Here is a 15,809-nt window from a genome sequence, read left to right as displayed (position 1 = left end):
TTAAAAACAGTTATTTCTTAGGAACTATAACTTAAATATATACTGTAGTTCCTACAAAATGTTGCTATAATTGGTAATGCAGTTCCTGACCACAGATTCTGTATAAAATGACTTAGAGATGTAATAAATAACACTATCATAAAATCAAATACAACTGGAAAGCTTCATAATTTAAATTTACACAAAGAATTACATAACACTGAAGTAAATGTACTGTACACCTGATGCTGCAAGAAACCCCAAACATCTTTACAGAACATATAACTCATATATTTAACTAGGCCATCTAACTAAACACAATGTTATCTATAATAAACATGTAGTTAATACCTGTTTCAAAATAAACTCCAAACACCTTATTTTTCTATGACTAATTCCCTAATACTGAATTGCACTAAAAAAATCAGAAATACTGCTATCATTCAGTACCTATACACTGGAAAAAAAAGAGCTGAAAACAGTATTAAATGAATCAAGGAGTAAAAGGTAAAGTAATGATGGAGATTATTTGAAGCTCATACTCAATTCTATAAACATTATCAGCTTTTCGTTTAGTTTTATAGAAAACTGCCTGGATTTGCAATTTATCTTGAACTCCTAAACATCTGTTATAGTGAGAGAGAGGTCATTCAATTTCTTGATCTTTACTACCAAATACTTGCTAACCAAAATTTGCTTTCATAACAACATATCTTAAACCTAATTAAGAATCACCCCAACACTCAAAATCAGTAATTTCTAGCAAGACTACATAGAAGAATGGGAAAAAAAAAAGTTGGGAATTTTAACAAGTGAGAGCTTACTTACTGAAATGGCACTAATTCTTCTTGGCTGAGTACAAACTATCCTACAAGCAGATCCTTTTCCTCTTTCAATGTAGTTATCCAAAATGAACTGAGTAACTTGAGTGGTTTTTCCACAACCGGTTTCACCACTTATCACTGTTACCTGATGGTTATCAATCATATTTACCAATTCCTATTTCAAAAGGAGAAAAAAGTGAAGAACATCCATCACATGATGACTAAGTCTGAAAAGTTACCTGAATCTTACTGAACTGAAGGTTATTTTTAATAAGCATATTAATACTTGAAAATTCTGTTATATGCAATACTGACAGTTTGGGTATCTGGATCTACCAGTTTTCAAGAGATGAGGCACCAAATTTTAAGAACAGAGCCATGGCTCTGTTAAAGAAAAGCACACAAGGAAAAGGAGACAGCTTATAAATTCATGTAAGAATTAACATTAATTAAAAAGAATGTTGACATGTGGGTCTATTGAATACAAGGCAAATCCCCTGAAAAAAACTACTCAGAACATCAAGGATTTATGTTATAAATCATAAATACGGCTTTGTCTACAGGATAAGTTTTATATACTGTTTGAGAACAAGGAAGAATATAATTTAAGACTATTCCCTTTTAAATAATTAAAACAGAGCCAAGTTTTAAATAACTGCATCAAATGGCTAAAATTCAGGTACCATCTGGAAAACTGCCTACTCAGGAAAGATCTTCTTATAGATAAACATGAATATTTTCAAATTAGTAGTACTAACAAAACCATCCCACCACTACTTCAAAAGGATGTTGAGTTATTTTTAATCTATGAAACAGTGTAACTTGAAAACTCACCATTTAAAAATGTATCTAATACCTCATATATATCAGAACAAATTCCAACAAAGTAACAGCTAGAAGTATTTAGAAGCAGACCATGATTCATTCATTCAAAAGGTATTTACTAGAGGTCTATAGAATGTAAAGCACTGTTCTGAGTAAAGAGGTACATAGTGACCAAAACAGACGGTGCTTAAGAAAAGTAAAGTCAGAACAAAGGAAGATTGAGAGGTCAGGGAAGGATGGGAGACTATATTATTCTATATAGGGTGATTGTAATGAGGAAACAAACTCACAAGTGAAAATTCTATTTTTAAACTCTATCATGGACATAAATAAAGAAAAATTTTCAGTAAAACTGCTTCAGAAATGTTTTTTTGGTCTTTTAACAATTCAAAAGAATAAAACGAACTTCCAAGACTAACCTTTAGGGAAAGGTTCATTAATTTATATTTCTTCTTGATTCAGAGCTTAAAAGAAATGGATTTAAGCATTTTGCAAATCATATTAAATAGTGTATATAAATTTTACCTTTTGCATTCCATATGATGGCAGCTTTTCCCTGAAACGCTGAAATTATAAAAACAAAAAAAAAATTTTAATTTTTTACAAGAGAAATATAATCAAATTATAATCCTGGTAAATAGAATATATCATAGATAAACATATTAAGAGTCCAAAAGTATTTTTTTTACCACATAGCTTGAGGTGTCAAGACTTATCTTGGAAAACAGCACAATGACAGGCATCAAGCAAGTGGAAAAATGTTTATCAAATAATTTCCCAATTTGTATGGAAATACAAAAAACCTCGAATAGCCAAAGCTATCTGGAGAAAGAAGAATGGAACTGGAGGAATTAACCTACCTGACTTCAGGCTCTACTACAAAGCCACAGTTATCAAGACAGTATGGTACTGGCACAAAGACAGAAATATAGATCAATGGAACAAAATAGAAAGCCCAGAGATAAATCCACGCACATATGGACACCTTATCTTTGACAAAGGAGGCAAGAATATACAATGGATTAAAGACAATCTCTTTAACAAGTGGTGCTGGGAAATCTGGTCAACCACTTGTAAAAGAATGAAACTAGAACACTTTCTAACACCATACACAAAAATAAACTCAAAATGGATTAAAGATATAAATGTAAGACTAGAAACTATAAAACTCCTAGAGGAGAACATAGGCAAAACACTCTCCGACATATCACAGCAGGATCCTCTATGACCCACCTCCCAGAATATTGGAAATAAAAGCAAAAATAAACAAATGGGACCTAATTAAACTTTAAAGCTTCTGCACAAAGGAAACTATTAGCAAGGTGAAAAGGCAGCCTTCAGCATGGGAGAAGATAATAGCAAATGAAGCAACTGACAAACAACTAATCTCAAAAATATACAAACAACTCCTACAGCTCAACTCCAGAAAAATAAATGACCCAATCAAAAAATGGGCCAAAGAACTAAATAGACATTTCTCCAAAGAAGACATACAGATGGCTAACAAACACATGGAAAGATGCTCAACATCACTCATTATCAGAGAAATGCAAATCAAAACCACTATGAGGTACCATTTCACGCCAGTCAGAATGGCTGCGATCCAAAAGTCTACAAGCAATAAATGCTGGAGAGGGTGCGGAGAAAAAGGAACCCTCTTCCACTGTTGGTGGGAATGCAAACTAGTACAGCCACTATGGAGAACAGTGTGGAGATTCCTTAAAAAACTGGAAATAGAACTGCCTTATGATCCAGCAATCCCACTGCTGGGCATACACACTGAGGAAACCAGAAGGGAAAGAGACACGTGTACCCCAATGTTCATCGCAGCACTGTTTATAATAGCCAGGACATGGAAGCAACCTAGATGTCCATCAGCAGATGAATGGATAAGAAAGCTGTGGTACATATACACAATGGAGTACTCCTCAGCCATTAAAAAGAACACATTTGAATCAGTTCTAATGAGGTGGATGAAACTGGAGCCTATTATACAGAGTGAAGCAAGCCAGAAAGAAAAACACCAATACAGTATACTAACACATATATATGGAATTTAGAAAGATGGTAACAATAACCCTGTGTACGAGACAGCAAAAGAGACACTGATGCATAGAACAATCTTATGGACTCTGTTGGAGAGGGAGAGGGTGGGAAGATTTGGGAGAATGGCATTGAAACATGTGTAATATCATGTATGAAACGAGTTGCCAGTCCAGGTTCAATGCATGATACTGGATGCTTGGGGCTGGTGCACTGGGACGACCCAGAGGGATGGTGTGGGGAGGGAGGAGGGAGGAGGGTTCAGAATGGGGAGCACATGTACACCTGTGTCGGATTCGTTTTGACGTTTGGCAAAACTAATACAGTGTTTCAGGTTTAAAAATAAAATAAAAAAAAATTTTTTTTTTTAAAAATTGTAACTTAAAGGAAAAAGAATATGTCATATTACCAAGGATGAAAAAAGCTGAGCTCTTAAAAACACTTAAATTTTAAACCTGGTTCTGGTACTAGCTGTGCAAGCACAAAGCACAGGTAGGTCACTGAACCTAAGATTCTTTTTCCTCCTGTGAAACAGACAAGTGTAATCTGCACAGGGCTGCTGAGAAGTTTAAATGATGTGGTACATAGGAAGCATTTACAACATGCCTGACCAAAAGGAAGACCAACCATTTCTTCTCCTAACTTTCTCTGCACTAGATCAATTACTCATCTTCAATAATATCTGAGTTCTGTCCTCCATACAAAGCAGAGATGGCAGCTAACACTGTGTTCCTAAGGTTATACAAGCAGCTCAGCTTTCAGGTAAAATAGTCTCAATAACTTCATCTTGAAATCTTCTCTGCCCCTAAAACATATTTTCACTCAAAAGCCATCAAAGAGACAACCTCAGCTGATCTGTTTTAATAAGGATATTCAACCTTCACTGAGCCAAAAGATCCTTTCTTTCCTACAGGAGATACAATGATCTGCCTTTCTCAAAAACAGCAGTACGTATCTGCACATTAAAGACATGGCTCTCAGAATTCCGTATTTTCTTAAAAAAAAAAAAAAAAAAAAAAAAAAGTGAACATTTTATTACATCTATCTCTAGAACATCCACAAAGCATTCAATTTCATGTTTTAGCAGGAGGGACCTTGCCCAGGAAAAGAAAATACTGAAAAAATTTCAAGAGAACTCAGTTGCCACAGTTCTGTCTTTAAAGTGTCAGTGTACCTAAGCACATCATATGACTTTTGAGGGATTTAATTTTAACATCTGTAAAAGCAAAGAGTGGATTAGATGTTCCAGAAGAAAACAACTTTACAATTCTAACCAACCTGTCTCTTATAACATCTCACTAACAGTCTAGAAATATTAAACTTAAAGAGTGATTTTTTTTTTCCATTTGCACTACCCAATTCTTAAACATTTCTTCTCTTCATCATATAAACTGTGAGATAGGCTCCTTATGTGTAATTCCATTCTTACTACTTTTCTATACTATGGCGGGGTGGGTGGGAGGGATAGGGTGAGGGTGGGGGATTCTCAGAGGATGGCTTGTTGAGAAATCTCAACTCATTTAGATATCAGGCAGCTACCTCTAACCATAAATACATTTTTATCAAGTGTCAGAAGAGATGACAAGTAAAAATCTTTTCTTTCCATTACCTGCATTTCAATATACCGAAGGTCAGTTTTTTTCTTTTGTAAATCTTCCAATAATTGTTGGTCTAGAGTTGCATCTGGTTCATTTTCTTGCAAGAGATATTCAGAATCACGATCAATGTATTTGTCTCTGATTCTAAATGGCCTCTTTTCTTGATTTATCATTTTTTTTTCCTGATGCTCCACATTCTTTACTGAATTTGGTTTGTTCTCAGCAGGAGCTTCAGTACCGTATCTATTTTGAAAAAATAAAAAAATTATAAAGGTTAAATAAAGATCCACTCAAGCCCTGAAACAAAATAGAACAATATGCTGTTTAATGATTTCAAAATCACCAAAATCAAGTGCTTATTTTTTTATCTTAGTAGAGCAATATGAAAATACTTAGATTCTTATAATAAATTCAATTTTTTCCACCCTACAAATAGATACTGACAGATAGGTTATTCCTTGTGGTAGTTAAAACAATAAAAATCCACCCAATAGTCATTCCTTCACAGCAATGACTTAGTGTTTTTCTTTACCTAATTTTCTAAGCCTTGTTTTATTTCACAACTTCATTTTCTTCCTGCTACCCTTTCTTAGCTACAAATGGGATGCTGTACTACGCAGTTCCAGAAAAACTACTTCTAATTTGCCCTGATGATAGTTTCTATGAATTTCCTACAACAGCAATTTAACTTTTTACAGATCTCCTCCACAAGAGAATTCTGGAAATACAATGGTGGGTAGTTAGAACAATAAATAATAACTTCATCAGCCTACTATGTAAGTAGATTATTCCTACCATTAAACTCTTCTGTGGGAATGATACCACCTAGATTTTTAAATCTTTCACTAACCCTGCTCAATCTACATAAGAAGAAAAAATACTTTGAAGCTAAATTACACTTATAGAAGAGTCTAACAATATTTATTATCATTTTTTGCAAGCAAATGCTCTAAAACAAGTGTCACTCTGTTCATTTTTTTAAAAAGAATACTTTTTGTTTTACCCATGATCTTCAGGAGCAAACCAGGATATCTGTGCTTCTTCATCTTTATCATTCTTAGTTTGCACAGAATGTAGCAGCTGCACAATTTGTTCTTCTCGACGTTCATCCATATGTACTACAGCTCTCTATTTTGTGCAAAGGAAAAAGCACCCTTATCAACATGAGAAAACGTGCAAAATCTGACAACTAAAAAAATTAAAGCAACACAATATATGTTCAACAAACATATAAAATAAAGTTAAACCCACCCCCCACTTGCCTTCCAAACACTTTTCTACTATGTGTCTATAAAATCATCTCTACTATAACTGGTGAAGGAAGAATTATGTCCTTTACTAAAACTTTGGTGCTCTTTCTACCCTTACATTATACTGTTATTACTTTTTTCCTATCTTAAAATTTAAAAGATACAATTAAATTTAATAAACGCAAATGTTCTGATAAAAACAAAAGTTAAAAAATGCAAGAAATATTTTGGTGGCAATGAGCATTTAAATCTCTTACATTATAAATAGTCTCACTTAAAAAGTTCTCAACTTGTAATATTAATTTTATATTCACAAAAAGGTGAGATGATTGAAAGACAAAATAGCCCCTGAAAAATATATAAAACTTTTTTGGCAAATTATTTTTAATGAGGTTTTCTGTACAATGAGGCCCCAGAGGCTGTGGCAGTGAATTCAGGAATGCTGCAATTCCAAACCTGAATCTAGCCTTTTTCTGTAGGTGTCTCCTTTCTAACCTTCTTCCAATTACATTACTTTTCACTTTACCTCACCCTCTGCCTGAAGAATCTCATACACATATTTTAGGTTTCATGACTTATCAAGGTATTTGATTTTTTGATTATCCCCTTCTTGCTCTGGACATTCTCAAATATTCTTTCAGCTTCTAATTGGAAACTCCTGGCAAAGGAGACTCACAACGTTGTCCAAATTATTGTGCAGAGGCTCTGTGGACTTTATTCTCATGAGAACTCTTCGGTGAACTCCAATGGTCAAGTAATGTGAGCAGAAAACCTTTACTGTGATAATTCATTAACATCTAAGGGCTATCTACTACTACTGTAACACGATTTAGTCTTCCCTAATACATCTTTCCTCTCCACTGGCTCCTTACCATCAGTTCATGATGGTAGGAATTGAACACAGTCAAACCTCTTCACTTTTAAAACAAAAACAAATATCCTCCCTTGAATTCTCCCACCCTTAACTTTTCTTCTTCCTTTCCACTGCAGAACTGCCTGGAAGTGCCCCATTTCTGCCTCTTTCCTTCTCCAGGCACTCCACTGTAATCTGGTTTTTAATTCCACAACTCCATGAAAAGTGCTCTCATCAAGGTTACCAATTACATTGTTGCTAAATCCAAGACACTCTGAACTCTTATATTACTTGACATCAGTGCAGCATTTGCCACTACTGATTACTTTCACTTTTCTATATACTCTTTTTCTCCCTAAAGCATTCTCCTGGATTCCAAAACAACATCCACATCCTTATTTTTCTCTTCTCTGAAGGCTCCTTCCTAGATCTTTCAAGCTTCTCCTCCTCAGCCCATACCTGATGTTTCTCTTGTTCTTCATTATACAGCCTGAGTGCTCAGCAGGCCAGCAGTATTGACGTCATCTGGGGGCCTGTGAGAAAAGCTGTATCTGAGCCCGCGCGAGTTCTACATTTTTACAAGATGCCAGGTGATTCAGGTTTGAGAAGCAATGGTCTACAGATTTCAGGCCTGTCCCCATCACTATTCCCATTCACTCCTATATCCCAACTACTAGGCATAGCCCCACAAACTTGTCAAGTGTTCACCTGCAGTCTAGATTCCTCTAGGTATCAGATCCACACAGCCTTCTACTTCCCTGAAACCACCACTTATATGCCCTATAATACCACACTTGGTGTGCTTAAGCTGATCCCACTGTTTTCCTCCAGTAAGTGTGCTCTTTGTAGTCATTAGTGTCATTCATTCACACCTGCTTTCCCCTTCCTCCAGATAAAATCATCTTGAGTCTATCTCCTAAAACATTTGAAGCTGTCCACTTCTGCCATCCCTACTGCCAATGTCCTAATTCAAGGTGTCATTCCTCACCTGAATTACTGCAGGGGCTACTTAACTGGTCTCCCCGTCCCAGAATTGTCTCTTCTTCAATCCATTCTCTATACGGCTACCCAGAGTGAATTTAAACACAAATCTAACGCCTCATTTTTGCTTAAAATGCTTTAATGACTTTGCTAGAGTTCTTAGGGGAAAGAACATCAGAGCTCTGCTTATCTTCTAGTCCAGGACCTTTCATACTGCTATCTGTACAATGAAAGTATCATGGCCAGCATTAAAGGGGGGCAGGAGGAGAGGGCAGAAAGATAGAAACAAAACAAAAGCCCCAGGGCAATGTACAGGTAATTAAGAATTATTTTATGAAACGTCTTGTTCAGTTATACATAAGTACTGGGTTGCAAATTAAAATATAGTCTGTTTTGTGCCCTCCTCAGCCATGCCCTTACTTGTTCAGTTCTTTGAACACATTCCTCTTGACCTCTAGGCTGTGGTGCATGCTGCTGCTTCTGCCTAAGACCCCAAGTCAAAAACACAAATATACTTTCTCAAGTTTCAGCTTAAGGGTTTCTTTTTCTAGGGAACCTACTAAGCTCTTCCTAATTTGAGTCAGGCGATAAGCCCATAGCTTTCTTACTGTACTACTTAAACATTGTATTCTAACTGCCCTATAGCACCTAACACACCACAATTTCTGTAAGGCGCCTCTAATATTATTTCAAATACACTAGAGCCCCAAAAATATCTTTTGAAACTCTAACAATGCATCATTAGAACACAGTCACTGTAAGCAGAAAGATTACTTAAAAGGTAAAAGTTTGGGAATCTTGACCAGGAAGCAAGCAATCATGCAGGGCTGAAAGTGATCAAAAAAAGACAGAGGCTGAGCCAAATTATTGAAGTATTTCAAAAAATTGAAATATTTAGTAGAGAAAATGGAGAGATAATTTTAGAGAATGGTATGAGAACTATAAGAAAAAAGCAAAAAAAAAAAAAAAAGTATGTTTATGAAAGCTTTAATTACATCAGATTGGGAAATGAGCTCAGAAAGGTATGGGTCATAGAAGGAAACCTGATATGTAGAATCTCAATTGCCAAGATTCCTGGAAAACACATTAGGATGTGACCGAAATGTATGAGACTGAGACAGAAGTGACCTGGCTTTCAAATGTCAGCTAGAGAATGAGATGATCTAAGGCTTTACAAGAGTCAGATTTTATGGGAAGTAGTAGAAATAGAAAGAGAAATGATCCTAGAGATCAGTCCTGGGTGTTCATTGGTAGGTCTGATGTTGAAGCTGAAACTCCAATACTTTGGCCACCTGATGCGAAGAGTTGACTCACTGGAAAAGACTCTGATGCTGGGAGGGATTGGGGGCAGGAGGAGAAGGGGACGACAGAGGATGAGATGGCTGGATGGCATCACCGACTCGATGGACATGAGTTTGGGTGAACTCCGGGGGTTGGTGATGGACAGGGAGGCCTGGAGTGCTGCAATTCATGGGGTCGCAAAGTCAGACACGACTGAGCAACTGAACTGAAGGCTATACAAGAGTCAGATTTTATGGGAAGGAGTAGAAATAGAAGACCAGGCAGCTAAGATTCAGGGACAGACAACAAAATAGTGGCTTGATCTATGGTAACTACTGTGGAGATAGGTGGTTAGATTTGAGATATATGAAGGAGGAAAACAGATTTGCTGAAATGAAAGAATCAAAACAAATCTCATTTTGGCCTTGACAAATGAAAAACTGGCAGTGACTTGTACTAAAATGGAGAAGGTTTTGGGAGGTGGTGGAAGTCAAGAGTTTAGTTTATAATCATGCAATGTACAACTGGCTTCAGGTGGAAATAACAGATTTTCCTGATTAACGTTTCCTGCTTAACGTTTCACCTGTTTGTTCTTATTTTTCCAACTAGACTGTAAGCTCCTTGAATACCTTTCAGATCTCCATAGCAACGTGCATAAAACCTTGTGTGAAAAAAGGGGTAAAAAAAAATGATAAAGAATTCTTGGGAAGTTACTATGTATATTCTCTAATACTAATCATTCAATCATTCTCCCAATTTCAAGACAACTTAGATGTGCTTCCCTTAACTTTAAAAAAGTTTGCTCAATGAATACGCTAATTATTTGCATGTCAAATAAATATGTCGTTTGAAGAATAACAGTAAATTGTTAAGGTAAATGGATAATGTTCCCCTTAATTCAATAAAAATGACATCAGTTCAGTTAGATAAAAGGAAAACAAAGAAATGTGATAACTGAAACACAGAAGCCTAAATGGTGATTCAATCACACTCTGCATCTAATATGAAAGATGCTTTTTAAGTCAGTAGAAAGCTACTATATAGCTCATATTAAGAAGACTTAGGTTTAATCATACATACATAATTATTACAATAGGTCACTCGGGGAACTTTAATGGTTCCTTTACTACAGAGAGGTGTTTGGTATACAAATCAAAGGAACAACTGCCAGCTGAATACAAAAGACCAAATCAACTCTCGAAACTTCTTCCACTTCTAGGATCCTAGGTTTCCTTCTCAAAGAGCTCCTAATCAGCAGAAATCTCCGCAGCCCACCGTAATAATAAAAAACCTGAGTTTGTGCCTATCTTAATACTAAAATGAAAGCTGGAAGGATCTACATTCAAAATAGTGCTTGACAGTTTTGTTCCACGCAAACCTGTATTTAATGTATAAAACCGCTAGTTTAGAGTTCATCAGGCAAAGAACTTAAATGAAAGTAACATTATCATAACGGAAAGGGTAGCTACAGATACTACGTGATACCCAATAAAGTTAATTCCGGATGGACCTTCAATTTAATATTTGGTTCCCAGTTCCCTGTCTTTCAAGCAAAGTATACTCTTGGCCCGCATAAACCTCAACAGCTCCAGGTAAGATGCACGTGGCCAACGTTTCCACTACCGCTATAGTATCCACTACAGGAAGCTTTAGCACTTGCACTTCACGAAGCAGATACACCGTTTAAAAAAACACAAAAAAAGTTAAAAAAAAAAAAAAGGGGGGGGGGGGGTGGGGAGGGTGGGTGGACAGAAGGCTGGGAAAGAAACCTGTCCAGCCCCATCCTCCCTTCACTACCGAGTCTCAGTTTACCTCCTGCCTCTCTGCTTCCTTGTTCTTCTGGCCTTGTTTCTTCGCGTACCATAAGCCAATTTCGCGGCCTTTCAGGTGCCCGGGATGTCGGCCTCGGCCGCCTCGACCACCACCTCCGCCGCCGCCACCTCCGGAGCCTCGGTTACCCCCATGGCTTCCTCCATGGTTGCCTCCATAGCTTCCTCCGTAACCCCCGCCAGAGCTGCGGGGGCCACCATCGCGGCCCCAGTTCTGATGGTAGTCATAGCTCATTGTCCCAGCAGACCTCAACTCGTGAGTACCTGCAACCGCTGGAAATGGCGACCGGGGCCGGAAGCCGGTGAGCGTCCACTTCTGCCTTGCTTCCGGCGCCCAGCGCAAGAGGGAGGGACATTAAATGTCACAAGCAGACATTTCCGGTGACGTCACAGGACGTCGGCCCGGGAGGTCCCCGGGTTGGCTCAGGTGAAATCTGTGTTGTGCTCAGAGATGTTTACCTTTATACCTTTGGAGGGAGAGGCAGCAGGAGGCTTATAGGTTTTCTTTCCGGAACTCCAGCATGTGAGGAAACGGGTTTTGGGTTTTAGTTTATTCTCTTGGGAGTTTGCTTCCCAGTAGGCCCTGTAAATCTCGGTTGGCACAGTAAAAGAACCTGTGAGTCGAATGTTTTTCCCCCTGAAGTCTTTAAGAAATTAATTCCTTTTAATATTTTTGAACTAGTGGCTATGGCATGAAAACAGCTTAGCACCTGTTTCAAATCTATGATTAAGTATAAGAACGTTCCTGCCTCTCTTAAAGGATTGTCGTTATTTACTACCTTTATCTAAAGGCATAAAATGAGCCTGCTTACCCAAATTCAGTGTAGAGCACTTAGGCAATTTAAGTAAAACAGCAGTTGAAGATTCCTATGTTCAGGTGAAGCTGTCTATTGCTGATTAAGCAGGCCATTGAGTATCTTCCACGAGCTATTCTTGAATAATCAAGTGGCTTGGCTACACAGGCTTGCAATTTTCCCTGGGACTATCCAGTTCATTTATACATATACTGATTTAAAGGTGCTGGAGATATTCACTGAACAAGACAAGTATGGCATCAACTTTCATTTGCTTGCAGTCTTTAAGAGAAGATAAAGGCAAAAGATGTACCTTGTGAGTTAAAGAAAAATGCCATATGAAGGGGTTCAGAATATTTCACTGTGGCAAAAAACATTATTTTGAACCGTAGCAATTGAATTCCTAAAATCTTTTAAATGCCTAAAAACACAGCCTCCCGGAAGAACTCAGTTCTTTATTGTCATAAATCCCTTCCTTGGGAGAGTAATCAGAGAAGATGGACTAGATGGACTTTTGTCACTGGAGACTGCAAATCAGCATCACACCTAAAAAGACTTGGTAACAAAAATATCTTCCATCTATCCTCATAAAAGCACATTTATGTTTCATAAAAACCATTTGTTTTCCCATAAATAGCTTTCTCCTCCTTCCCTTCCCTAAAAGATGATACATAAGTGCCAAGTTCTAACCCCTGCCTTGAGGCACAATTCTGTGAACTCCTGTAGATATGTGATTAAATCTGTTTTGTGTGCATATGGGTGTGCTCACCTGTGTCTGACTTTTGTAACCCCATGGACTGTAGCCCACCGGGCTCCTGTGTCCATGGGGTTTTCCAGACAAGAATACTGAAGTGGATTTTCATTTCCTTCACTTGCTAATCTGTCTTTTGTCAATTTAGTATGCCAAGTCCCAGAGAACTAAACATAGGAGGGTAAAGGAAAAAAAATTTCCCCCACCCACCAATAGCCATGAGATGTTATGGGAAAAGAATATAATTTTGGAATCAGGTTCTTTCTAAAGAATGAGAGGGTAAGCAGTAAATTATTACAGGTGGATGGAACATTGTGCTTGAAGAAAGATGATGGAAATGTTAGAGAGTGAGAAAATTCCACACTGAAACTTAAGAAATTGATGGTTAAGGCCAAAGTGATAGAAAGGAGCCTGGCCATAAAAGACCTTACATGTCACAGAAAGAATAATACATTTTAAATCAGGGAAATATTATTTTGACTGCTTTGAGTAGAAAGGAATGGAGAAGGCAAGAATGTATGTAGAGAGACTTAGGCTGTGATTTTGGGGAGACAGAATGGGACGACAGAACAAGATGGAATATGGGAAGGGCTGGAATTAAGAAATACTAATGAGAAAAAGATGATCAAGATTTGGTAATTCACTTGGATGTGGAGAATTAGAGGAAAGGGTCAGGTGACTCCTACGTTGAAGATTTGAAAGATGATCCAATGGAGAGGTACTGTATCCTAAAATATAAAGAACATAGGATAAGGAAGATTTTGGTGGGGGGAAGTTGGAGGGCGAGGCTTGAGTTAATATATATAATTAATAATAGTAGAGTTTGAGCACCTATGAAACATACAAATTGATGTCTAGAAAGCAGTTGGTTTTATGAGTTAAAAGTGTAGAGCGAGAAGACTGAGAGTGTATGTTTTGGGAGTTCTTAGCTAATATTAAAATTATAGGAATGGATAGTTCAAATAAATGTACCCGTTGGGCACACCTGATATACAAGTATGTGAATTTTTCAGTATAGGAGTAGATAGTCATTGGAGATGATAGGAACAAAAGAAGAAGTAAATAGTGTGGATTGTTTGAAATAATGTTTCAAATGACACCAGAGAGCTTGCTCTCTCTTTCCTCAGAAGGAAGGCCATGTGAGGACAGAGGCTGTGTACAAGCCAAGAAGAGAGCTCTTACCAAGAACCAAATCAGTTAACACCTTGATCTTTGACTTGCATCTCTGATGAAATGTTACCTTAATCAGTGAATGCTTTCCTCATTGAAATATTTGAAAACAACACTTCTTCTGTCATTATTCCTTTATTCTAATTTTTAAAAATTACATCTGCTGCCTATTTTATGTCAAAATACTTAGCATTACCTGAGATATATGCATGCTGCTGCTAAGTCGCCTCAGTCGTATTCAACTCTGTACGACCCCATAGACGGCAGCCCACCAGGCTCTGCTGTCCCTGGGATTCTCCAGGCAAGAACACTGGAGTGGGTTGCCATTTCCTTCTCCAGCGCATGAAAGTGAAAAGTGAAAATGAAGTCGCTCAGTCATGTCCGACTCTTCGCGATCCCATGGACTGCAGCCCACCAGGCTCCTCCGTCCTTGGGATTTTCCAAGCAAGAGTACTGGAGTGGGGTGCCATTGCCTTCTCCGGAGATATATTCATATATATGTAGTGAAGCTCTGTGTATGACCTGTAAAAGAGCTGTATATGACCAATGTACATATATGTAGTGAAGAGCTTAATCCTATCCAAAGAGAGGCCTGACCTTTGCTCTTCGGGGGAGGTAACTAAACCCTTGGAATGTTATACGTGATAGAAGTGACTTTGAGGTCCTTAGATCAGCCAGATAGTAAAAATGTGATTTGAGTTATTCATTCCATATAAGCTTGACCTCCTGAGGAGATGGAAACTGAGATCAGTCTTGTGAGCAGTCAACCATCTTTGCCCTACTCCTACATGATGAAGTCCCATTAAAGGCTGCACAGCAAGATTCATTCCTTACTGGCAATATTCCACGTGTGTTGTCACACACTGATGCTAGGGAAGTAGTGCTGTTCATGACTCCTCAGGGAAAGGAAAGCAGAGGCTCCATACTTAGGCCTTTTTCCTGGATTCTGCTGTATGTGCTTCTTCTCTTGGCTGATTGTGATCTGTATCCTTTCCTTGTAACATACCATAACTGTGACTATACAACTTTCAAGGAGTTCTATGAGTTCTTCTAGTGAATTATTTAAATTGATAGTGGTTTGGGGAACACCAGAACTCACACATGATGTCAGATGTGAGGAAAGTCTTTACAGCCAAAACCAACACAACATTGTAAAACAACTAGACTCCCCAAGAAAAAAGGAAGTCAAAGAAGTCTCGTGTGTGCTCACAGTCTATTCACAGTATATATGTTTAGATACACACACTTTTTTTTTGGTTTTGTTTGCAAAATATTACATAATTATTACATAGTTATAATCCTGTGTACCTAGAATAATTTTTAGCATGAAATAGGCATTCACTAAATATTATGATGAATACATGAATGAAAGTAGCTGAATTGTATAAGAAATTAAGAGAAAATCTATTTATTAAATTCAGTACTACAGAACTACATTGAGAAAAAAACTTCCAAATAATGCATTACCAAGCCTTTTAAAAATTATGTTCTAATTAATACTGTGATATTTGCTATCTTCAAAATGGTTGCCTCTGTCAGTCATAACTCTTGGAAGTCTTTGGGATTATGTAATATGCTTTTATATTATTGGGAAATTATAGGTATTATGACTTTTCAGTTTATAGGAGTCA

General features: G+C 37.4%; 1 protein-coding gene across 1 annotated transcript in view; it reads right to left on the bottom strand.

The window, feature by feature from the left end:
* The window catches only part of DHX36 (DEAH-box helicase 36), a 46,284-nt gene extending 34,389 nt beyond the window's left edge, over window positions 1-11,895 (bottom strand). Inside the window, exons 1-5 of the mRNA XM_025289514.3 lie at window positions 11,447-11,895; window positions 6,273-6,397; window positions 5,281-5,512; window positions 2,154-2,192; window positions 808-978 (exon numbers count right to left, since the gene is read on the bottom strand). Coding sequence (XP_025145299.2) covers window positions 808-978; window positions 2,154-2,192; window positions 5,281-5,512; window positions 6,273-6,397; window positions 11,447-11,698 — 819 coding nt within the window. The 5' untranslated portion in view covers window positions 11,699-11,895. The remainder of the gene's footprint in view (window positions 1-807; window positions 979-2,153; window positions 2,193-5,280; window positions 5,513-6,272; window positions 6,398-11,446) is intronic.
* Window positions 11,896-15,809: the final 3,914 nt, after the last annotated feature.

This window comes from Bubalus bubalis, chromosome 1 (genome assembly GCF_019923935.1).
Source record: "Bubalus bubalis isolate 160015118507 breed Murrah chromosome 1, NDDB_SH_1, whole genome shotgun sequence".
NCBI lineage: Eukaryota > Metazoa > Chordata > Mammalia > Artiodactyla > Bovidae > Bubalus > Bubalus bubalis.
The sequence above is the reverse complement of the archived record's forward strand: the minus strand, read 5'-3'. Positions and strand labels throughout refer to the sequence as shown.